Source organism: Lagenorhynchus albirostris, chromosome 11, assembly GCF_949774975.1.
Source record: "Lagenorhynchus albirostris chromosome 11, mLagAlb1.1, whole genome shotgun sequence".
NCBI classification, from domain to species: domain Eukaryota; kingdom Metazoa; phylum Chordata; class Mammalia; order Artiodactyla; family Delphinidae; genus Lagenorhynchus; species Lagenorhynchus albirostris.
In genome coordinates this window covers 84131638-84153204 of record NC_083105.1, presented here as the reverse complement: position 1 = coordinate 84153204, position 21567 = coordinate 84131638, and the positions used below count along the sequence as shown (strand labels likewise).

General features: G+C 35.9%; 1 protein-coding gene across 1 annotated transcript in view; it reads right to left on the bottom strand.

Moving 5' to 3' along the window:
* Positions 1 to 21567, bottom strand: part of DNAI7 (dynein axonemal intermediate chain 7) — a 73130-nt gene that overhangs the window by 38857 nt on the left and 12706 nt on the right. The window contains exons 3-9 of the mRNA XM_060166721.1: positions 17831 to 17915; positions 15260 to 15351; positions 13809 to 13910; positions 12826 to 12963; positions 7882 to 8028; positions 4601 to 4704; positions 2612 to 2921 (exon numbers count right to left, since the gene is read on the bottom strand). Of these exons, the coding sequence (XP_060022704.1) occupies positions 2612 to 2921; positions 4601 to 4704; positions 7882 to 8028; positions 12826 to 12963; positions 13809 to 13910; positions 15260 to 15351; positions 17831 to 17915 (978 nt within the window). The remainder of the gene's footprint in view (positions 1 to 2611; positions 2922 to 4600; positions 4705 to 7881; positions 8029 to 12825; positions 12964 to 13808; positions 13911 to 15259; positions 15352 to 17830; positions 17916 to 21567) is intronic.

Here is a 21567-nt window from a genome sequence, read left to right as displayed (position 1 = left end):
TTCTGCTTCTGTGGAAATCATCCTTACTTCAGCATTACTCATGTTAACTTTTCAGAATGCCGTGGAGGTTTTGGAAGGATGGGAGAGCACACATCCATAAGCATAAGCAACTACACACATACCTGTTTGGTGTGATGAGAGGACTGGCTCCTGGAAACAGGGGTGCTAACTAAATTAAGTTTAGTCTCATCTGCTAGGCAATTTTCTCTTTTTCAATCCCCTGATAACAAACTTCTGCCAGCCAGGTTCCTCCATGTACCATTCACACAATTCTCAGTCAAGCTTCCCAGGCTGTGGTGAAGTTTCATAGGGTAAAACTATTTCTGCTATATTACTAATTGTCTGATCTTTAGGCTACTTATTTGAGAAAAGCTTCAGTATTCCATAAAATATGCATTACCATCCAGTAGAATGCTTTTCCTTGACGTACTTTTGTGGCATTATCAACATTAGCATTGGTATACCTGTAGTCATCATTATAAATTGAAATGGTTCAATAAAACATTAAAGAATAATAGAAAAAAAATAGATATAGTTAAACACGTTGGAAAGGGTCATTTAACTGAGGAAAGCTTAGCTTGGTAACTTTGAGCTCACCAGCTGAGAGTAAAGGAAATGACTTCTTACTCTAATAGATGACAGACCTGGAGAAAAATATATAACTGCACTGTTTGGTATTATAGTGAATTCATATGATGATATATTTAATATAAAACTATTTTTGGTAGTTTTATACACAGAACTATAATGAGTCATTACTGCATAAGGCTGCTTTAACTGAGACATAAATGTATAAGGAAGAATTGCTTTAGGCATCTAAATTCAAGTAATATTTCAAATTATATGTTTTCTAATTATTGTTTCATAACTTTTAAGTTAGTAATGTCAAATTCTTAGGTAAACTGTTGATGGATTTTTCATAAAATATGATCAAGGAACTTGAGGAGCAGAAGTTATTCAATATTTTTATCAGATCAAGACCAAACATTTTTAGATACTCTTTTCATACGACAATTTTGATAGTTTTTAATTTGTTCTTTGTTTTCATGAGTTTTCAGTCACAAATCCCGCCAAATTTTATTGTAAGTTTATGAGTCTTCATTTTATTTTCTACTGAACATTTAAATAATGTAACATCCAGCACCCATTTACTCATTCTTTGTTTCCCCCCTCTTAGAAATCAGTGTGTCACTTCCACTCACATCTTACTAGCTAAAGCAAGTCACATGGTCACCCCTAATTTCAAGGGAGCGAGCAGTGTAATTCTTCCCTTCCTGTCCAGGAAAGGGAAGAAAACTGGAAATATTGTTGAACTCTAGTAATGCTACCATGTTACCTGAGAGGGAAAATGAATTTTTTCATTATAAAAGCTACCAGATTGCTCAAAAAACATTCCTTTAAAAGTGACAAATTTTTAAAGAAGAACCAATCACTTATTTCCCACCTCTGTGAAATATCAGCTATATACAGGTTTCTGGGTTCCCCTCTCCTTATGCCTTTTTAATTTTTTCATCATTGTAATCATACTCTAAATACTGTTCTTTGTACTGACCATCATGTCTTATCCATTTTTTATATTGCTGTAGAATCATTGTAAGTTTTGATTCTGGTGGAATCAAATGAAATTTTTCAATTAAATATGTTCTAAGAATATCTAATAATCCTTATTCTGATTTCAAATTTGTATTCAATTTAATTCTTAACCCTCACCTGTGTTTAAAGAAAACAAACCAATAAACCAGTACACTTCATATCTTAAGTACTTGCAGGAAAACCTGGTCCTTCCTAAAATGCAGATTGTCCATGGCCAAACAAAAAGCTGCTCAGTTCTGAGAAAGTATTACTAAATTCTAAAGGGACAATTTATTCTACCTTAATAAGTAAGTAGCTTGAAAATCCTTGAAATAGAAAGAAAAAAAGAACAGAAACCAACTAATAGAATATGATTATTAAATTGCTTAACTAACATATTATATCTAAAGATGTCCAATTTTTTTTAAAAGATGTCAAATTTTAAGAGAGTATAACAGTTTAAAAAATATCAGTTTTTACTTCATATAATTCTTTCTTACAAAACCAAAAGCTGAGGAAGTAAGAGTAATGTAAGATAATCCTTCAGTTTGTGAAAGTATTTATCACAAGTTCCCTAAGTGAGTTTGAAATATAATAAATACGCAAAAATTAAATTGCTTCAAAGCTTTTCGGGAGTGAACCTAAAATAAAAATTAGCAATTCCTGTCCTCAACTTTAGGATGTGGAAGCAACAGGCTCAACTATGAATAGTGACTATGAATAGAAGGCAAGAAAAACACACACACACACAAAACTGAGCCATTGGCAAGAAAGTAGCTTTCAGTTTCTAGTTGTTTAGGAAAAAATCTTGAGAATGCATGAAGGGAATCTATAACACCTGTTACATGAAGAAAAAATGTACATTTAAAGTGTCTTAGGGAATTCCCTGGCGGTTGGGACTCCACGCTTCCACTGCAGGGGGCACAGGTTCGATCTCTGGTTGGGGAACTAAGATCCCACATGCTGCACGGCACAGCCAAAAAAATTAAAATTAAAAAAATGCAATTAAATTCTTATTTAAAAAAAATAAGTGTCCTACCGTTTGTCCTTCAATACCACCTTGTTCGTCAACTTTTGTTTCTTCCTCATGAACTGAGTTAGACTCATTTTCTTGTTCTTTATACTCTTCTTTGAGATCTTTGCTGACTGCTGCTTCTACACTCTTAACTTCGTCTTTGCCAAAGTAAGTTACCGTGGAAGTGTGTTCTTGTGATGCTGTTGGAACAGGGCCTAATGGCGTGACATGATCATAGCGAGTATGTAAGAGTCGCAGAGCAATGTCAGATGTTGCTAATATCCTTGGAATTTCAAATCCAGTTTGTGTCTCAGAGAATCTGATACTTCTGTACCTGTTAATTTAACAAAAAGGATGAGGCTTTAGAAAATTCTATGTCTGTTGTAAGCTTATACCTAAGCAGTATTTCTCTCCACTTTAATTTCACCACAGTTTTGAGTCCTGACCCATACTTGCTTTCTTTGAAGCATTTGGATCCAGTTGCTCATGTTACCTTCTCAAAACTCTCTCTTGGGATCCATGACTCTATACTCTTCTCCTCCTATACTCTTTTCTTCCATCTCTGACAGCTCCTTCTCTGTTTCCTCTGTATGGTCTCCTTCCTAAGCATCCCTTAAACGTTGATGTTACTTGACTCTCCATCCCGAGCCCTTCTTTCTTCTCCCTCTACATACTCTCTCTGGATATTATTATTTCTATGACTTCAATTATTATTTATATTATCAGGAGTGTTTAACATGAGTTCTATGTTTCCTAGGGGAAGAAGCATCCCTGAATGAACTTTAAAAGGTCCAAAAATGCCCTTACATATGTGTGAGCATATGTAATAAAGTTCATAAGAGTCTATGACTCCCCAAAAGTTAAGAACTATCAATCTGTATGACTCTGCAAAATATGTCTCCAACTCAGATTTCTCTCAATGCTTTCAGACAGTTGCACTTCGATGTGTCATAGGTACTTCAAACTCAACAAGTCCGACACTGAGCTCATCATACTGACCACCCCCTGCTCTCTCAACATCACCATCAAAGTAAAACAAAACTTGTTCTGCTTCCACTATTCCTTATCTTAGTAAAAGATACCATCTAATTCTCTTCTTAAGCCTGGGTAGTTAATACAGGGATATTCATTTTACTTTTCTTCTTTTAAAATTATATAATTTCCTTCATCCTTCTGGATATAACATATTTTATACTGAAAATGGTTATATTAATATATTGACTCTGATTTAAACCACAGAGTATTTTGTAGCAAATGTAACTTGGAAAATACTTTTTTCCTTACTTTTACTAAATATCAGAAATAAAATCCAATACTTTCCACTGTCATAGGACTAGTCTTTTCAGAGTTGGGACCAGAACCTAGGCCTCCTAACTTTTATTCAGATCATTTTTCCTAAAACTTGCTGCCATACTAACTCAATTATTTTGAAATGTTTGAGATAAAGCAGCAACCAAGTGATCGTGAATTTATCATTATCTCTATCATTCCTCAGAATGATATTACTTTGTTGAAAACAATCAGGGAAACATCACTTAAATTATCTAAAAAATAATAAATATGAAAAGTATTCTTTTTTGAAAGCATTAACAGTTCACAAAAGATAAATCTTTTAAAAGTTTCAGATTGCCATGTAGAGAGCACCTACCACTTCTACTTTTTGGTGGGGAGGGAGGTTAAGTGGGTGAAAAGAAGAGGAAGACCCTGATATTTAGTCAGTGTATATTTGTGCTAGACACCACACTATGTATGACCTTTACATGTGTTAACATTTAATCCTCAGCCCAATCCTATTAAGTTAAGTGATATAATCATTTTACTGTTGATATACTGAGGCATAACAAGGCTAAGTAACTTGCCTAAGATAAATGGCAGGTCTCTGAGTCAAACCCCAGGTGGCTGACTTTCTAACATGGGTTTTTATAAGTATGCCATGCTGTAATGCAACAGGCATCTGCTTGGTCATGTGACTATATAATGTCTTCAGACCTATAGTATCACCCATGGGAATACCTTGGATTCTTCTTGAGGTTTGCCCATACATATACAGTAACATTTTCATCTCGAATGACTTTTTCCATGTTTCCACTGTCCAGATCTGCTAAAGTACTAGCTTGCTGTAAGAAAAAAAGAAAACATTATTAAGATTAGAGGCCTCATAAATTACGCAATTTAGATAAGTTCCTTCATCACTTAGGTGTTGGATTCCCTTCAATATTAAAAGAGTAATTTGGGGACTTCCCTGGTGGTGCAGTGGTTAAGAATCCGCCTGCCAATGCAGGGGACACAGGTTTGATCCCTGTTCTGGGAAGATCCCACATGCCGAAGAGCAACTAAGTCTGTGCGCCACAACTGCTGAGCCTGCATTCTACAGCTCGCGAGCCACACCTACTGAAGCCCGCGCGCCTAGAGCCGGTGCTCCTCAACAAGAGAAGCCACCGCAATGAGAAGCCTGGCGCACTGCAACAAAGAGTAGCCCCCACTCGCCGCAACTAGAGAAAGTCCACGCACAGCAACAAAGACCCAACGCAGCCAAAAAGTAAATAATAATTTAAAAAGAAACCTTGAAAAAAATAAAAAGAAAAGAGAAATTTGGGTAAAAATAAGGTTCAATCAAAATAACAAAGAATTGTTTTTAAAAATTCTCTAAACAACAAAAACATATTTACTCAATTAAATGTGCTCCCCATTTACTACTCAGTTTCTCTTACGGTGTCTAAGGATTGAAGTTGCTCCTGTATTCCCAGGTAGCACTTGTGGATTACTCTTAGGTTACCCTTTTCAATTTTAACATTATTTGTGACTTTTCATTTTAACTATATACATGCTTCTTTATCCTTACCTTATTAAAATGTAGATTATGCTACTGCAAAAGTTAGCCTATTTCTGAACATACCAAGTTTAGAAAACAAAATATCCAGATGAGTTTTGTGTTTTACTAGTCCAATACTCGATAATCAACATTAAACACACAATTTAAGGATGTTCTTAAGAATTCTTTTATAAAGACTAACATAGCTTGATGCCTACTGCTTAAGATATTAGCTCTATCAAAGGGCTTAAATAAATCAATATGTATTTGGTTCCTATAATGTAAAAATTTAAATGTACTGGGAGTTGAATTTATTGCTTTTTTTTTTTTTAAGTGATTGTTCTGGGAATTCCCTGGTGGTCCAGGGGTTAGGACTCTACTTCCATTTCACGAGGCACAGGTCTGATCCCTGGTTGGGGAACTAAGATCCTGCAAGCTGTGCCAGTGTGGCCAACAAAGAAAAAAAAGAAAAGAAAAAAAAGAAATAAAAGTGATTGTTCGCCCACACTTTTTTTTTTCTGTGACATTAACTTTTTGAAGTGCCCAGGATAATTGCCTTGAAGAACTGTTCCGCACTGTGAATTTATCTAGCTGTTTCCTCATGGTTTAACTTGCTCCTCTATTCCCTTTATTTTTTGTACACCGGAAGTTAGGTCTAGGTAGGTTTAATCAGATTAGATGAACAATTTTCGGCAAGAAGGCACAACAGGTAATGTTGTGTGCCTCACATTGCATGCTATCAGGAGGCATATGATGTATACTGTTAGCAATGTGGACTTGATCACTTAGTTAATGTGGTGACTACCCCCACCTCCCCTTGCAAAGTACATTTATCCTAGTCAGTAAGTAATCTGTGGTCTAATACTTTGGCACTATGAGAATAATGTGTTCCTAAACTTTTCGCCTACTTATTGAGGTAGCCACTGATGATCCTTATCAATTATTACATTGGGGATTGAAAAATGGTTATTATCTTACTGATCATTCCTTCCACATTCATCAGGTGGTATTCTTCTGTAAAGAACTGTTCTCTCTACCCGCCACTCCACTTTCCCCTTTCCATTTTGGAATATCACTATAGACTCATGAATTTTTATTTTATTCAAGGTTCTATAATCCAGAGGTCCCCAACCTTGTTGGCACCAGGGACCGGTTTCGTGGAAGACAATTTCTCCATGGACTGGGGTGGTGAGGGGGAATGGTTCAGGCGGTAATGTGAGTGATGGGAAGCGATGGGGAGCGGCAGATGAAGCTTCGCTCGCTCACGCACCACTTACCTCCTGCTGTGTGGCCCTGTTCCTAACAGGCCACGGACCAGTACCAGTCCTCGACCCAGGGGTTGGGGATGCCTGCTATAATCAATTATAGTCATTATTATTTCTGATATTCAAATTATCCCCAAGTTGATCACTGGGAGCTTCTTTAAGCTAGTTCTGTCTCTTTGGCTACTACTCCATTAGTCTTTGAGTATTTACTTGTTTTCTAGCACAAGATAACTCAAACTCATCTTTCAATAACAACCTTATCTTTCACTTTCCCTGCCCAAACTCGAATCAGACATTTACCACAATTAGACCTGGTTCCTTTTTATGGAATAAAAAGAAATCTGTTTCATACTGATACTTCCATTACAAATTTAACATTACGGTATTTTTTTCTAATCTTCTTTTCTTCTATATATCTTTTTTCTCTTAGAATAAAAATCTTGATTACTAATAATTATAATACATTTCCTTACTGGCTTTTTCTTACAATATAGATAAAATAGCTGCAAAATTATAATATGACTATTACTGCCAAGAATAAACTTAACAATAAGCCTTCTTTACAGTTCTTTTTATAATTAGAACATATTCTGCCAAGCCTATAAAGGTGATTGTGTTCTAGACCAAAAGAAACCAAGAGAGAAAATAGCCAAAAGCAAGGTGTGACCTTACACTGTTTTCTGATTTAAAAAACAAAACAAAACAGAAACAGCTATAGAAGATATTCATGGAATATTAGGGAAAATTTAAATGTGGACTGGATATTGGAATACATTATGGAATTATTATTAATTTTCTTAGGTATAACAATGGCTCTATGATTATTTGAATATTATCATTAGTGCTAAGATATTTGGGAAAAATAGAGTGACTACCAGTAATTGTAATCTTGTGTCAACTGATTTATCTAGAGTGTACAGCTAACATACAAGGTTTTGTGAATTTATTTTCATAATGGTCCTGGTAAACTTTCGCAAGTATAAGAAAAAAATCTAGACTTTAGCTACACTGATAATGTTTCATTTCTTTAAAAATAAAATATTCACAGTTGTTAAATCTGGATAAATACATGTGCCTTAAATTGTTCTACTGACTTTTCCATAACCTTTTAAATCTTCAAAAAAATAAAGGACACTGGACTTTAAAAATTATATAATATAAAATCTTAACTCTTCCAAAGGTCAATAATAACATATAAAGCAAAATATCACACTTACTCTGAGAAGTATTTCTGTGGCTATGTTAAACTTACGATGAAGGACCTCTTGCAGTTCTAGAATTGATCCTTGGTACTGTATTATATTTTTCTCTTGCAAATCATATGATGGAGTTTCCAATAAAATTAACTTCAATTTCTCAATTAACTATAAGTAAAAGTATAAGTAAAAATATAAAGTAAAAATTTACGATGAAAGTAATCTGACACACAAAGAAAAAGTGAAATGGGGGACGTTTTATCACTTTTGAATTGAGGAACACATCACCAGTAAAACATATAAAAATACTTTCCTGTATTTATTCTATTATTTAAGATCCTGGAAAAATAAAATATTTCCTCCCAAAACTCCACTATAAGAATTCTAGGGCTTCCCTGGTGGCGCAGTGGTTGAGAGTCCCCCTGCCGATGCAGCGGACATGGGTTCGTGCCCTGGTCCGGGAAGATCCCACATGCCACGGAGCGGCTGGGCCTGTGAGCCATGGCCGCTGAGCCTCTGCGTCTGGAGCCTGTGCTCCGCAACGGGAGAGGCCACAACAGTGAGAGGCCCGCGTACCGCAAAAAAAAAAAAAAACAAAAAGAATTCTCTACTATGTGTAACAGAGCTGTCATTAGCAAGCTGATAGAGGAGGCACAGCTTGTCACTACTTAAGACTGTGGAACAATAGAAACAATGACAATATGATGAGGAGGAGGAGAGTGAGGAGAAAGAGGAAGAGGAGGAGAATTACTAACATTTACTGAATGCTTACTATTTGCCAGGAACTGTTCTAAATGCTTTAAATGTTTTAATCCATTTCATCCTCATCATAACTCTATAAGGTAGGTACTGTTTATTGTGCCTATATTATAGACGAGGAAACTAAGGCAACCTGGTTCCACCAGTAAGGAGCTTGGAAGACGCCACTCAATCCTAACAAGTGAAAAGCTGAACAGACTGAAAAACCAACCACTATTCTTTGATCCATAAAAGAGGGGAGGACACAGAGCAAATCCCTGTCCCCAAGATTGGAGATCCCTACAGGTGAACACAGGGAGTCAGTTTATCAGAGCTGAGTGTCAGGAGCAGAAACCACTGCAGGAACCAGTGCTAGGTCTGTAAACCCAAACTGTAAACAATGAATTGCTGGGAACTCAGGGTGGACAATTCTGAGAGTTAAAAACTCCCAGGGTGGGGGGCTTCCCTGGTGGTGCAGTGGTTAAGAATCCGCCTGCCAATGCACAGGACACGGGTTCAAGCCCTGGTCCGGGAAGATCCCACATGCCACAGAGCAACTAAGTCCATGTGCCACAACTACTGAGCCTGTGTGCCACAACTACTGAGCCTGCATGCCACAACTGCTGAAGCCCGTGTGCCTAGAGCTCTGCAACAAGAGAAGCCACCGCTATGAGAAGCCCGCGCACCACAACGAAGAGTAGGCCCCGCTTGGTGCAACTAGAGAAAGCCTATGCACAGCAACAAAGACCCAACACAGCCAAAAATAAATAAAAATAAGTTAAAAAAAAAATCCTCCCGGAGGATGAAGTCATGGGAGGGTGAGAGCCCATAGTATTATGAGACTTACCTGCAGGAGCTCAACCAGGTCCCCACAATAAATATGGGGGAAAGAAATTCCCTCCCGCTTCTGGCAGGAGGAGGGGGAAAGGAAGCATTTTGAAATAGGACAGAGCACTCTGTTCTTCACAACGCTTGATCTCAGGGGAAATTAATTAACTAGAGCCTAACCTGCTGGAATTTTATCAGAGCCTAACTCACCCGGGGGAAAGGAAATACCCAACTCCAGCTGGCTCTAGCCATTCCCTCTCACCTAAGACGGGATAAGAAAAATTAAAAATGCTTGTGAAGTTCACCATCCAGAGGCATAGGCTTACTTAAAGACAGACCTAATCACAGGACTACAGAACTCTTCCCCTCTCCCAACCTGCCTCACCACCACATTACTAAAGGCTTATTTACAGCAGTTCTTTTTACCCAGTACATCATGTCTGGCTATCAAGAAAAAATTACAAGGCATACCAAAAGGTAAAAACCACAATTTGAAGAGACAGAGTAAACATCAGAACCAGACATGGCAGGATATTATAATGATCAAACCAGGAATTTAAAACACCTGTTTTTAATATGCTAAGGGCTCTAATGGATAAAGTATTCAGCATGCAAGAATAGATGGGTGATGTAAAGCAGAGAGATGGAAATCCTAAGAAAGAACCAAAAAGAAATGCTAGAGATTGTAAACACTGCAACAGAAATGAAGAATGCCTTTGAAAGACTTACTCCTTAACTGGACACAGCTGAGAAAGGAATCTCTGAGCAAGAGGATTTATCAATAGAATCCTCAAAAGACCAAAAAGCAAAGAGAACAAGGACTTAAAAAAACAGAACAGAATATCCAAGGACCTTGGGACAACTACAAAAAAAAGGAAGCACACACATAATGGAAATACCAGAAGGAAAAGAAAGAGAAAGGAACAGAAGAAATATTTGAAATAATAATGACTGAGAATTCCCCCCAAACTAATGTCAGACACCAAACCACAGATCCAGGAAGCTCAGAGAACACCAAGCAAGATAAATGCCAAAAAAAACCCTATTTAAGCATACCATTTTCAAAATACAGAAAATCAAAGATAAAGAAAAACTGACAGCAGCTAAAGGGAAAAAAACACCTTACCTTTAGAGGAACAAAGTTAAGAATTATATCCAACTTCTCAGAAATCACACAAACAGGAAGAAAGTGGAGAGATATTTACAGTGTTGGGAGAAATTAATGTACAGCATGATCAAGGAACAACTAATAGCAAAATTTAATTTTGAACACTGACATAGATAACATACAGAAAATTTCTAAATTAAGAGAGATAGCTGAGTAGTATGGGCTCAAGCCAGAAAGCTGGGCTTCCATCCTTGCCACCTCTTACCAGTGGTGTGATTTGGGGCAAGTTATTTAACATCTCTGGTGCCTCGCCTTCTTTGGTTGTAAAATGGGGATAACGGTGCATACCTCACAGGGTTATTGGGGGAATTCAGCAACAACATGAATAAACTGAACCAGGCTGAGAAAGCCTGGCATAGTAAATATTATATAAGAGTTTGTCAAATAAATAAATTTGATAATTTGGAACTTGGTGTTTACCATGCAATCACTGCTATCCAATTCTTTCTGTTCGTCTTGTGGCCTCCTGCTTTAGTTTCCTATTATTATTGATTACTCTACTCATCTATCTCCTGTTTTGTTTCACTTATCCTTTTCTCATCTTCCCTACTATTCATTACTTCTGCTTCTGTATCCCACATTCATAACAGGAAGGTGTCACATCCAGCTCACCACTGGTGAACTTTAGTACTACTTCCTGCTGCCTTCCTGCTATTCAAAGTGCAGCAGATTCCTGGACCAGCATCACGCTATGGCAGCCTCCCTGGGAGAGAGAATATGCAATGGCAAGAATACTGTATGATGAATCCATTAGCATCCAAATACTTCATGGGAGGCTCTTTGGAGTCTTTGGAAAGTCAGAGTAATACCCATCTAAGGTCTCATAGGGGACCGTAAGCAAGTCACAACCCGTTTCTTCATATGTAAAATGAATCTCATAAGCTTGTTTTCCAGATTAAATTAGACGAGCAAGTTATGACCTTAACAGTCTGGAGTTATTCCATTTTATAGCAACATGGAGAAGAAGTAAACCACAGTGACAAGAAGCACAACATGGCAGAAATGGAAACAAAAAGCATTAGAGGATAAAAGGACCAAGAGGAGTGAATTCCTTCTAGTTTCTAATATTATGTAGGTGTGTCTAAGTGTGGATTCCTTTCTTTGTATCCTAACTTGGGATTTGTTGGGTTTCTGAGGATTCTGGAAAATCGTCAGCCACTATCTCTTTGAATATTGTCTCTCCCTCCGTCTTCTATATCTCTCTGTCTCCTTCTGGTACTCCTTGTCAATATACATTTAGTCCTTTTTGCTCCATCATACATGTCTGTTAACTACTCTTTGATATTTTTCATCTCTTTATCTCTCTGTGCTGTATTCTGATAAATTCTTCAATCTAACTCCTGACTCACTCACTATTAAGAATTCTCAGTAGAGACATTTTTGTTTTCCCTTCATTAAGCTAAACGTGAGCCAATCAAGCTCTTATCATCTCCCTTTGCAAAGCAGGTTTTCCCCTATTTATCCACATTACCTTTTTGAGGCTCCCAGCCATAAAAGCGTCTCTGATCCAACTTGCTACCTTCCTTGTACCCTAGGCTTTGCCTCCTGATTTCCCTTTAAACCAGTGCTAAGCCACCAGGGGTTAACAAACAGACACTCTCTGGGAGGCCACTGACTTTGAGACTTGCCCACTTTTCTGAATTGTTTTATGGCCTCCAAGATTCTCCTTTGCCTTCTTTTGAGCTAGGCAATGGATTTAAATGTCGTTAAATTCTTTTCCCTAGCATTTTTAAGTGCATTTGTAATGTGGTAGCTCCTCAGGTTAGCCTATCCATTCTATTTGCAGAAACAGAAGGTAGGATATTCTTATTCATCTTTGTACTTCCAGTGCTTAAAAGAGATGCCTGGCTCATAGTTAACATTAAAAAAAATACGTGTAGTGAATCACTGAATAGTGCACAATTCTGGCTGAGGATAAAATCATACATTTTTGCACTTGAGTTATCTACATAAATGGATGCAACTTGATATTTTCTTGTATTAGATATACATACAGTTACTATTTCAAATTTATGTTAGGCTGATCTTACCTAAGGTGGCAAGAGGTTTTTAGGAGTGGCAAAAATAAAAAAGAAAACAAAAAGATGAGCAAATATGTTTCTCCACAGCCAAGGAATTAGTAGTGTTATTAACTGAAAAATACTTTATTTAATTTATTTCTAGTTTTAGTCAATATCAGACAATTGTAATTTACATAATTTAAAATTACAGAATAATACTTAAATACTTACATTTAGCACTAGTTTACTCTTCGCAGTCACTGCCTCAAAAGTCTCATTGGTTTCCTCTTTCCACAAGCTAATAAAAGTATTAATTTCTTGGGATATTGAAGGATCAGGACTCCCATCACATTGAATGTAGTGTTTCCACTGTGGAATAAAAATGTTTGAAGGTTCACACTGATGAAAATTCAACCAAAGATTAAATTACTTCTTTTCTGAAGCTTATAACCTTGTTTTCCATATTAGGCAAAAACCATATTATGACTTTAGTTACTTGAGATATCTCTAAAATAACCAAATTCCTCTTCATCAAAATAATTTGAAAGCCTCAATATTTCAAATAAATAGAAATTCTATTTATTGTCATATTTTTATTTTTAAAAAAGTATTTATGAGTTGATTTAGTTTTGCTTTCCTCTCTAATCATATAGCTCCTGTAGGTACAAAAACCAACACTTGAGCTAATTTCTACTTCTCAAATGACTACTAATTCTTAACTGCCACTGTCATTTTAGTATTAGTCCTTCCATTCATTTTGTAGTCTATGCAAATTCTACATTTGTAATCATATTGTACTTACAATATTTTTGCTTTAAATTATACTATAATCTTTTGCCATATTACTACAGTTTTTCCTTTTTATCCTGATAATCATCTACATTGTTTCCAAAGTTACACTGTTTTGAGCAACACTAGATTGCCTTAGGCTCAAACTTTTAATATTTTAATTTAGGATAATTTCCTCAGTATATATTCCCCCAAATTAAATCAGAGTAAAAGGATATAAAAATTTCAAGGATCTTATTACTGACAAATAGATTTCTACAGAGCTATATGAATTTACTTTGCTACAAGCAATATGAGAGAGATTTGTCAGATTAGAGATTTTTTTATAGACAAATTTAAAGTTTCTTGTTATTTAAACAGATATTGGATTATAACTCCCTCTTGTGGTACAAAAGTATTAGCTAAATAAATAAAATCAGTCTTACCTGAGAAAGCAATCTACTGTCTCGTTTCAATTTCTCCGCTTCAGGAAAACATGCCTCTAATAAATAAAGTTCTTCAAGCTCTCCATTTCTTCTTTCTAGATCCTGTTTCATAGGGATAGATACATTGATATCTTCTTTAATTTCAGCTTTGTGTTTCATAATGGATTTCATAAGAAATCCATTGCCTAGCTCAAAAGAAGGCAAAGGAGAATCTTGGAGGCCATAAAACAATTCAGAAAAGTGGGCAAGTCTCAAAGTCAGTGGCCTCCCAGAGAGTGTCTGTTTGTTAACCCCTGGTGGCTTAGCACTGGTTTAAAGGGAAATCAGGAGGCAAAGCTTAGGGTACAAGGAAGGTAGCAAGTTGGATCAGGGACGCTTTTATGGCTGGGAGCCTCAAAAAGGTAATGTGGATAAATAGGGGAAAACCTGCTTTGCAAAGGGAGATGATAAGAGCTTGATTGGCTCACGTTTAGCTTAATGAAGGGAAAACAAAAATGTCTCTACTGAGAATTCTTAATAGTGTTAATAGTGTTTCTTCACATACGTCAGTCAAAACAACACATTGTAACAGATGGAATGATGAAGTAGGTATGAGATCCAGTTGTCTTCTGTTAAGTCAGAGATTAAAGAGATTTAAAAAATATAAACAACGCCACTTATTTCCCTAATTAAAAAATATATATATATAAGTGTGGTGATGGATGTTAACTAGATTTATTGTGGGATCATTTCACAATATATATAACTATCGAATCATTATTTTGTACACCTAAAACCAATATAATTTTAAATGTCAATTATACTTCAATAAATATATATATATACTGTAATTGTTTTTAAAATATGTTAATGTATTTTTTATTCATGTTTATGTTTAACAATGTTTAATCACTATTAATATAATAGATGTTTTTAAGTTTCTGTTTTAATTTCTAATATAGTAAATATTGATAAACATAAACAAAAACTCCTTGAGGATCTTCACTTTTTAATAGTAATGAGGTTTTGTCCTGAGATTAAAATATCACAGAACTACTGATTCAATAACGAAAAATTCTGGTGAAAAAGAGAAGTGAAATTTTAAAAGGAGAGGTAGAATTTGAACATTTTTTGGTCCCTATTTAATTATCTATACAACAGATTGAGAATAATAACTTAATGGTTACAAGCATGGGCTCTGAAGCAAGACTACTTCTGTCTAAGTCCTGGCTCTGAAATTTATTAGCTGCTTAATCTCTCTATTCACCAATTTCCTGATCTGTGAAATGTGGGTAATAATTTACCCACCATAACTTTATGGTAGGATAAAATGAATTAAACCAGTTCAGATAGGCCTAAATATTACTGGTACCTATGGGTACCAGTAGGTACCAGAATGACGTTAAATGGCCAAACAGATCTGATAGCCACATAGTTTGTCTTCAGTAATAACAGCATTAATGTTTATTTACTTTTGCTTCAAGTTTTCGCAATTTTTCTTTCTCAGCTCGTTGTATTTCAAGTCTTTCCATTTCTTCTTTTTCGTATTTCACACGGGCTTCCTCTAAAGAACAACAACAAAAGAAATTTTTAGTCTGTTTTATTCTTTGTTTTTTTTTTTAGTCTGTTTTTAAGCACTTAAAATTATTTCAAATATTTAAGATGTAGTAATGGTGGAATATTTGATAGAAGTCACAACCTTTACTGTGTGGTAGAAATAAAACTGCTAGATTTCTTTCAAAAAAGTAACATGACTCTCGGACTTCCCTGGTGGCGCAGTGGTTAAGAATCCGCCTGCCAATACAGGTGACACGGGTTCAAGCCCTGGTCCAGGAAGATTCCACATGCCCCGGAGTAACTAAGCCCATGCACCACAACTACTGAGCCTGCGCTCTAGAGCCCGCAAGGCACAACTACTGAGCCTGCATGCCACAACTGCTGAGCCCGCATGCCACAACTACTGAAGCCTGTGCTCCGCAACAAGAGAAGCCACTGCAATGAAAAGCCTGCGCACTGCCACAAAGAGCAGGCCCCGCTCTCCGCAACTAGAGAAAGCCTGTGCACAGCAACGAAGACCTAACTCAGCCAAAAATAAATAAATAAAAATAAATTTAAAAAAAAAAGTAACATGACTCAAAATTTCTGGCTCACGATGATATTTCTCTTCTCCAAAAAGTTTATAGCAATCCAATAATGATTTTAATCAATGAAAAATGACAAATCTATCATGGGTAATTAAGAGGTAAAATCTTCAGAAGATTTCCATAATCTGTGACATCTACATTATCGGAAGTAACTATCTTTATTTTTATTTTTATTTTTTTTTGCGGTATGTGGGCCTCTCACTGTTGTGGCCTCTCCCGTTGTGGAGCAGAAGCTCCGGACGCGCAGGCTCAACGGCCATGGCTCACGGGCCCAGCCACTTCGCGGCATGTGGGATCTTCCTGGACCAGGGCACGAACCCGTGTCCCCTGCATCGGCAGGCGGACTCTCAACCACTGCGCCACCAGGGAAGCCCAGAAATAACTATCTTAATCTTCCCTTGCTTTCACTATTAAAAAACAAAATATGAAATACATGTTGAAGAATATGAGTTTAACCCAATATAATAAAACATTCCCCAAGATGTAGATCCTGATACTGTATTATTATCATGAGTCACCTAAAAAAGATTTATATGATTATACATTAAAAAATCAACATGGAAACTAAGAACAGACATTTAAAACCTGAATCTGAATCAACAGATGTTCTTCATGCTAAAAGCTACAACCATCTGAAATATTCAGATTTTTTTTTAACATCTTTATTGGAATATAATTGCTTTACAGTGTTGTTAGTTTCTGCTTTATAACAAAGTGAATCACTTATACATACACATATATCCCCATATCCCCTCCCTCCTGCATCTCCCTCCCACCCTCCCTATTCCACGCCTCTAGGTCATGACAAAGCACTGAGCTGATCTCTCTGCTATGCAGCTGCTTCCCACTAGCTATCTATTTTACATTTGGTAGTGTATATATGTCAATATTACTCTCTCACTTCGTCCCAGCTTACCATTCCCCCTCCCCATGTCCTCAAGTCCATTCTCTACGTCTGTGTCTTTATTCCTGTCCTGCCCCTTGGTTCATCAGAACCATTTTTTTTTTTTAGATTCCATATACATGTGTTAGCATATGGTATTTGTTTTCTCCTTCTGACTTACTTCACTCTGTATGACAGACTCTAGGTCCATCCACCTTACAACAAACAGCTCAATTTCGTTTCTTTTTATGGCTGAGTAACATTCCATTGTATATATGTGCCACATCTTTATCCGTTCATCTATCGATGAACACTTAGGTTGCTTCCATGTCCTGGCTACTGTAAATACTGCTGCAATGAACATTGTGGTACATGACTCTTTTTGAATTATGGTTTTCTCAGGGTATATGCCCAGTAGTGGGATTGCTGGGTCATATGGTAGTTCTATTTTTATAAACTATTCAGATTTTTAAAGTGACTTTTTATTATTTTAAATGACCAAATTTTCATTAATTTTTTGCTATTTAATTTGAGTTTCAGAATTCTTACTGCACAATCAGTACCAATGCCAATTTAATCAATAAGTATAAACATCTTATACTTAATTTAATTAAGATAGGGTTGCCATATTTAGTAAATAAAAATATAGGATGCTCAGATGAATTTGAATTTCAGATAAACAATGGACTCTTTTTTTTGGTTCAAGTATATTCTAAACATTGCATGAGGCAAATTATCCCAAATTATCCACTGTTTGTCTGAAATTCAAATTTAACTGGGCATCCTGTATTTTAACTGGCAACTCTCCTTCAAGATATATCTGAAAATGATTGGTGTGTACTAACAGAAATTTCTGGGTACCCTTTAAATAGTAAATAGCTATTATAAAACATTAAATTCAAAAAATTAAAAATTTTGAAAATTGTTTTTAAAAAGTACTGACTGGATGACAGAAATACAAACCTACTGTTAGTATTACCTGCATGTGACAATAGTTACCACTGTGTGTTTTATACCTTCCTCCTTTTGTCGTCTCTCCTCCTCCTCTTGTAGCTGCTTCAACTGGTCGGCTTTGGTGATTCTCTTTTTCTTACTGCCAGACTTAATAAAGGCCACAATTTTTAAAAAGGTTATTCACATGTACTCAAATTACTTAAAAACACATATCCCTCAACCAGCAATTATGAAAAACACTTTTACTTTCATGAATCCAGTCTTCTACTCATTCAAATAAGACTGCCTATTAAGTGAAAAGCCTTGACTCAGTGCCTTGAGGACAAAGTATGGAAACAAGTAGGAAAATTAACATATAAATTATTCAAAGGCAAGAGTGACAGTGACAAGTATATACAAGTTAATTCTCTCATTTTCAGTTTTCACATCTTTAAAGTGGTGCTAAATAAAACCTCATTTCATTTTTGTAAGGATTAAAATAAAACATGTAAAAATATCTTTAACACTGCTACATGTCTATAAAAATTAAAGATTTTTTATGACTAACAGATATAGAGTTATTTTGCAAGTTTGGAGTAAGGCCAAATTGTTTTCAACAGCTGGGATCAAGTAAAATTTTTATAGGGTATCGAGTATTAAAGTTTGTGCCCAAAAGATTTTAACATTCAGATATGAGAGGAAGATACTCCAAGGGGGAAAGGCAGGCATAAGATATGGAGTTGGGAGAGCACTGGATAGGCCCTAGGAAAACCCCAAGAAGAGGTAATGATGGACGTGAGAATGGAAAAGAAGGTTGGAGCCTATGCTGTAGAGATTGGACATTGTGCTAAAAGAATTGGAAACCCCCTAAAAGTTTTCCAGGTCTGTGGCTATTATCTGGAAAACAAACCTGGTGTTAGGGGGAAAAATGATTGTAAAGATTATACATTTTGGCTACTATTAACAATAATTAATAAAGTCATGACAATGGAAATGCAGATGGGGGATGGATCCAATAAATATTTTATAAGTTAACTTATTTGATAATGATTAAAATTGGAGTCATGGAGAGGAAGCAGTCAGAGAAGAATCAAAAAAGAAGAATATTAGTCCAGAAGATGCAAACTTGAAAGAGAAACTGTTTAGAGAAATTTAATTAGTATGAAGTGCTGGTGGAGAATCCAGGCAATGCTTGCAGGCTTTGAAACTGAAGAACTGAGATGTAGCCAAGAGATCAGGGCCACAGAATACAGATTTGAGAACTATCTTGGTGATGACCGCCTCCCTTCCATTTTCCCTAAGGGAGAGTATGGAAAGAGAAGTGCACCATCTAACTTTAGGAATCAATTGAGTGGTTAATCCTAGGGATACATAGACTCTTGGATGACCACCTGCTCTTTTTGGCTCACCTACTGCAGGATGCTCCACTGGAGTCTCCAATACATTAGCCCTATCACTTTTTCACCGTTCATCAACCCCCACATACTGTCACTTCTTCCTTACCCTGGTTAGATTTCACAGTTCATCACATAATCAATAACTTATATATCTCTGCCTCCTCTATTTTCCTCTCCCTCTGAGAAGCTCAGCGGGCAAATTCCTAGTTCTAGTTAAACCCAACTCTCCACTTATTCTGAGCTAGCAATAGGAGCAGCTGGACCTTGCCAGAGAAAACTACATGAGCTCAAAGTTGTGAGCACACATTTTAAACAGGCTCTAAGCACCATACAGCATTCCTATTGCTATTTCATTCTCTTCACTCTTCCAAAATCCTCTCCTCTTTCTTACTCTCAGCTGTTGACTTTACATCACTAGAAACTTTTAAGAATACGCTACTTTACACACCAGATCTTTTAATTTACCTCTACCTTTGTCTCCCTTCCTGTTACACTGGATGAACTGGATGTACCTTCTGCTATTTAAGTCTGAATCCACCACTTTTACACTAGATCCTATCCCTTATTGCCTATATAAGACTTGGGTCCTGTAATTAACACCTCTTGTTATTCATAGCTCTCTCCCTCCCTGGATTTCACATCCCTCTTCCTCTTTTGCTCCAATGCTGTTACCCTTTATATTAGACTGCCTAAAAGGAGTTGCCCACTGCTTTCACGTCCCCATTTTCTGCATGCCCCATTCTAATCAGGCTTTCATTTTTATTGTTCCATTGAAACCTCTCGTGTCATGGAACCTTAAGATGGCCATGTTTCCGATGACAATGGCCAATTTTCAGCCCTCATTTTACTCATCTGTTATCATCATTTGACAAAGTTTTCTTCTTCCATCTTGAAATATTTTCTTCATTAGGCCTTCAGGTTGGTACTATCTGATTTTGCTTCTTCCCTCCTTCTTAGACTTCTTTTCTGGTTTCTCCTCCTCAGACGTAGTTGATTAGTAACTTTAAAAACTATTTGTTCATATAGTCCCTAAAAGGATTTTGAAAAGCTATGTACCCCCTTCACACATTTTTACGTTGACATTGAAAACTTTTTACCACAAGTTTAAATAACTTCAAATGTTGTACTTTCTAGTATATCACATATAAAAGTAAACTTTTACATCACTCCTTTAAATATATCCATCACTATTTAAAATATATCCAATGGATCTATCGATACATACTATAGTGATTTGACGGCCAATATCAAATAAAAAATATGAACAAGCTTTTCTTTAATAAAAATTTTAATCCTTTTCTCTTTGAATTCATATTTCCATTCCACTTCCCCCACAGAATCTTATCCTAGTGTAATACACTTGAACAACTTTTGTTGATCTTCCTATCATATTTATGTTATAAAAATATGTATGAAATTTTTAATTTCCTTGACTCTAAGTTTCTAAGCAGTACAAATTTTGCTCTGGATTGAGTTAATTTTATAATTATTTTCAGTAGACAATTGAACAAAGCAACATTTTATATTACAAATTTTGATAGGTAAATATTAAAACATAAAAAGTAAAATTTTACTAGATATGCGCCTTTTGATGAGATTGTTGGGTTTTTTCGTTTTCCTGGTCAGTTCATAATCCAAGGATAAATGTTAGCTATTGCTGAATGAAACAAGGATTCAGACAGATTCTATTTTAATTTTTATAGCTATAAGAAATGAAAAATTTGGTTTATATTACAAAGCCGATGGGAATAGGTTTGTTACAGCTGTATCGTGTAGTTATTTGAATTCTTTCCACAACATATGCCAAAAATTATATTGACTTACCAAAAAAATTACTCCTAGAGATAATCACTGATATTTGTAATGTCCTTCTTGTTTTTCTTTAAAGTTTTATTACATATGTATATATTCTTAAACAATAGTTTTCTTACCTTTGAATTTCTTCATAAATCCAATTATACTTTATGGATACAATTGTAATTTACTTATTTACTTATTGTCATAAAATATACATAACAGAAAATTTACCATTTTAAGCGTTTTTTAGTGTGCAGGTCAGTGGCATTAAGTACATTCACATTGTTGTACAACCATAACCTCCACCCATCTCCAGAACTTTTTCATCATCCCAAACCGAAACTCTGTATCCATTACACATTACACATTAATTCCCCTTCTGCCCCCAACCCAGCCCCTATCAATCACCATCCTACTTTTTGTCTTTATGAGTTTGACTACTCTAGATATTTCCTATAAGTAGGATAATACAATCCTACTTGTCCTTTTGTGTGATTTACTTCTTTAGATACAAATTATGGTTTGTAAGATTCACCCAAGGGGGGGATATAGCAGTACCTGTATATTTTCACTGCTAAATAGTAACTCATTAATTTATTTATCCATTCTTCTACTGATTGACATTG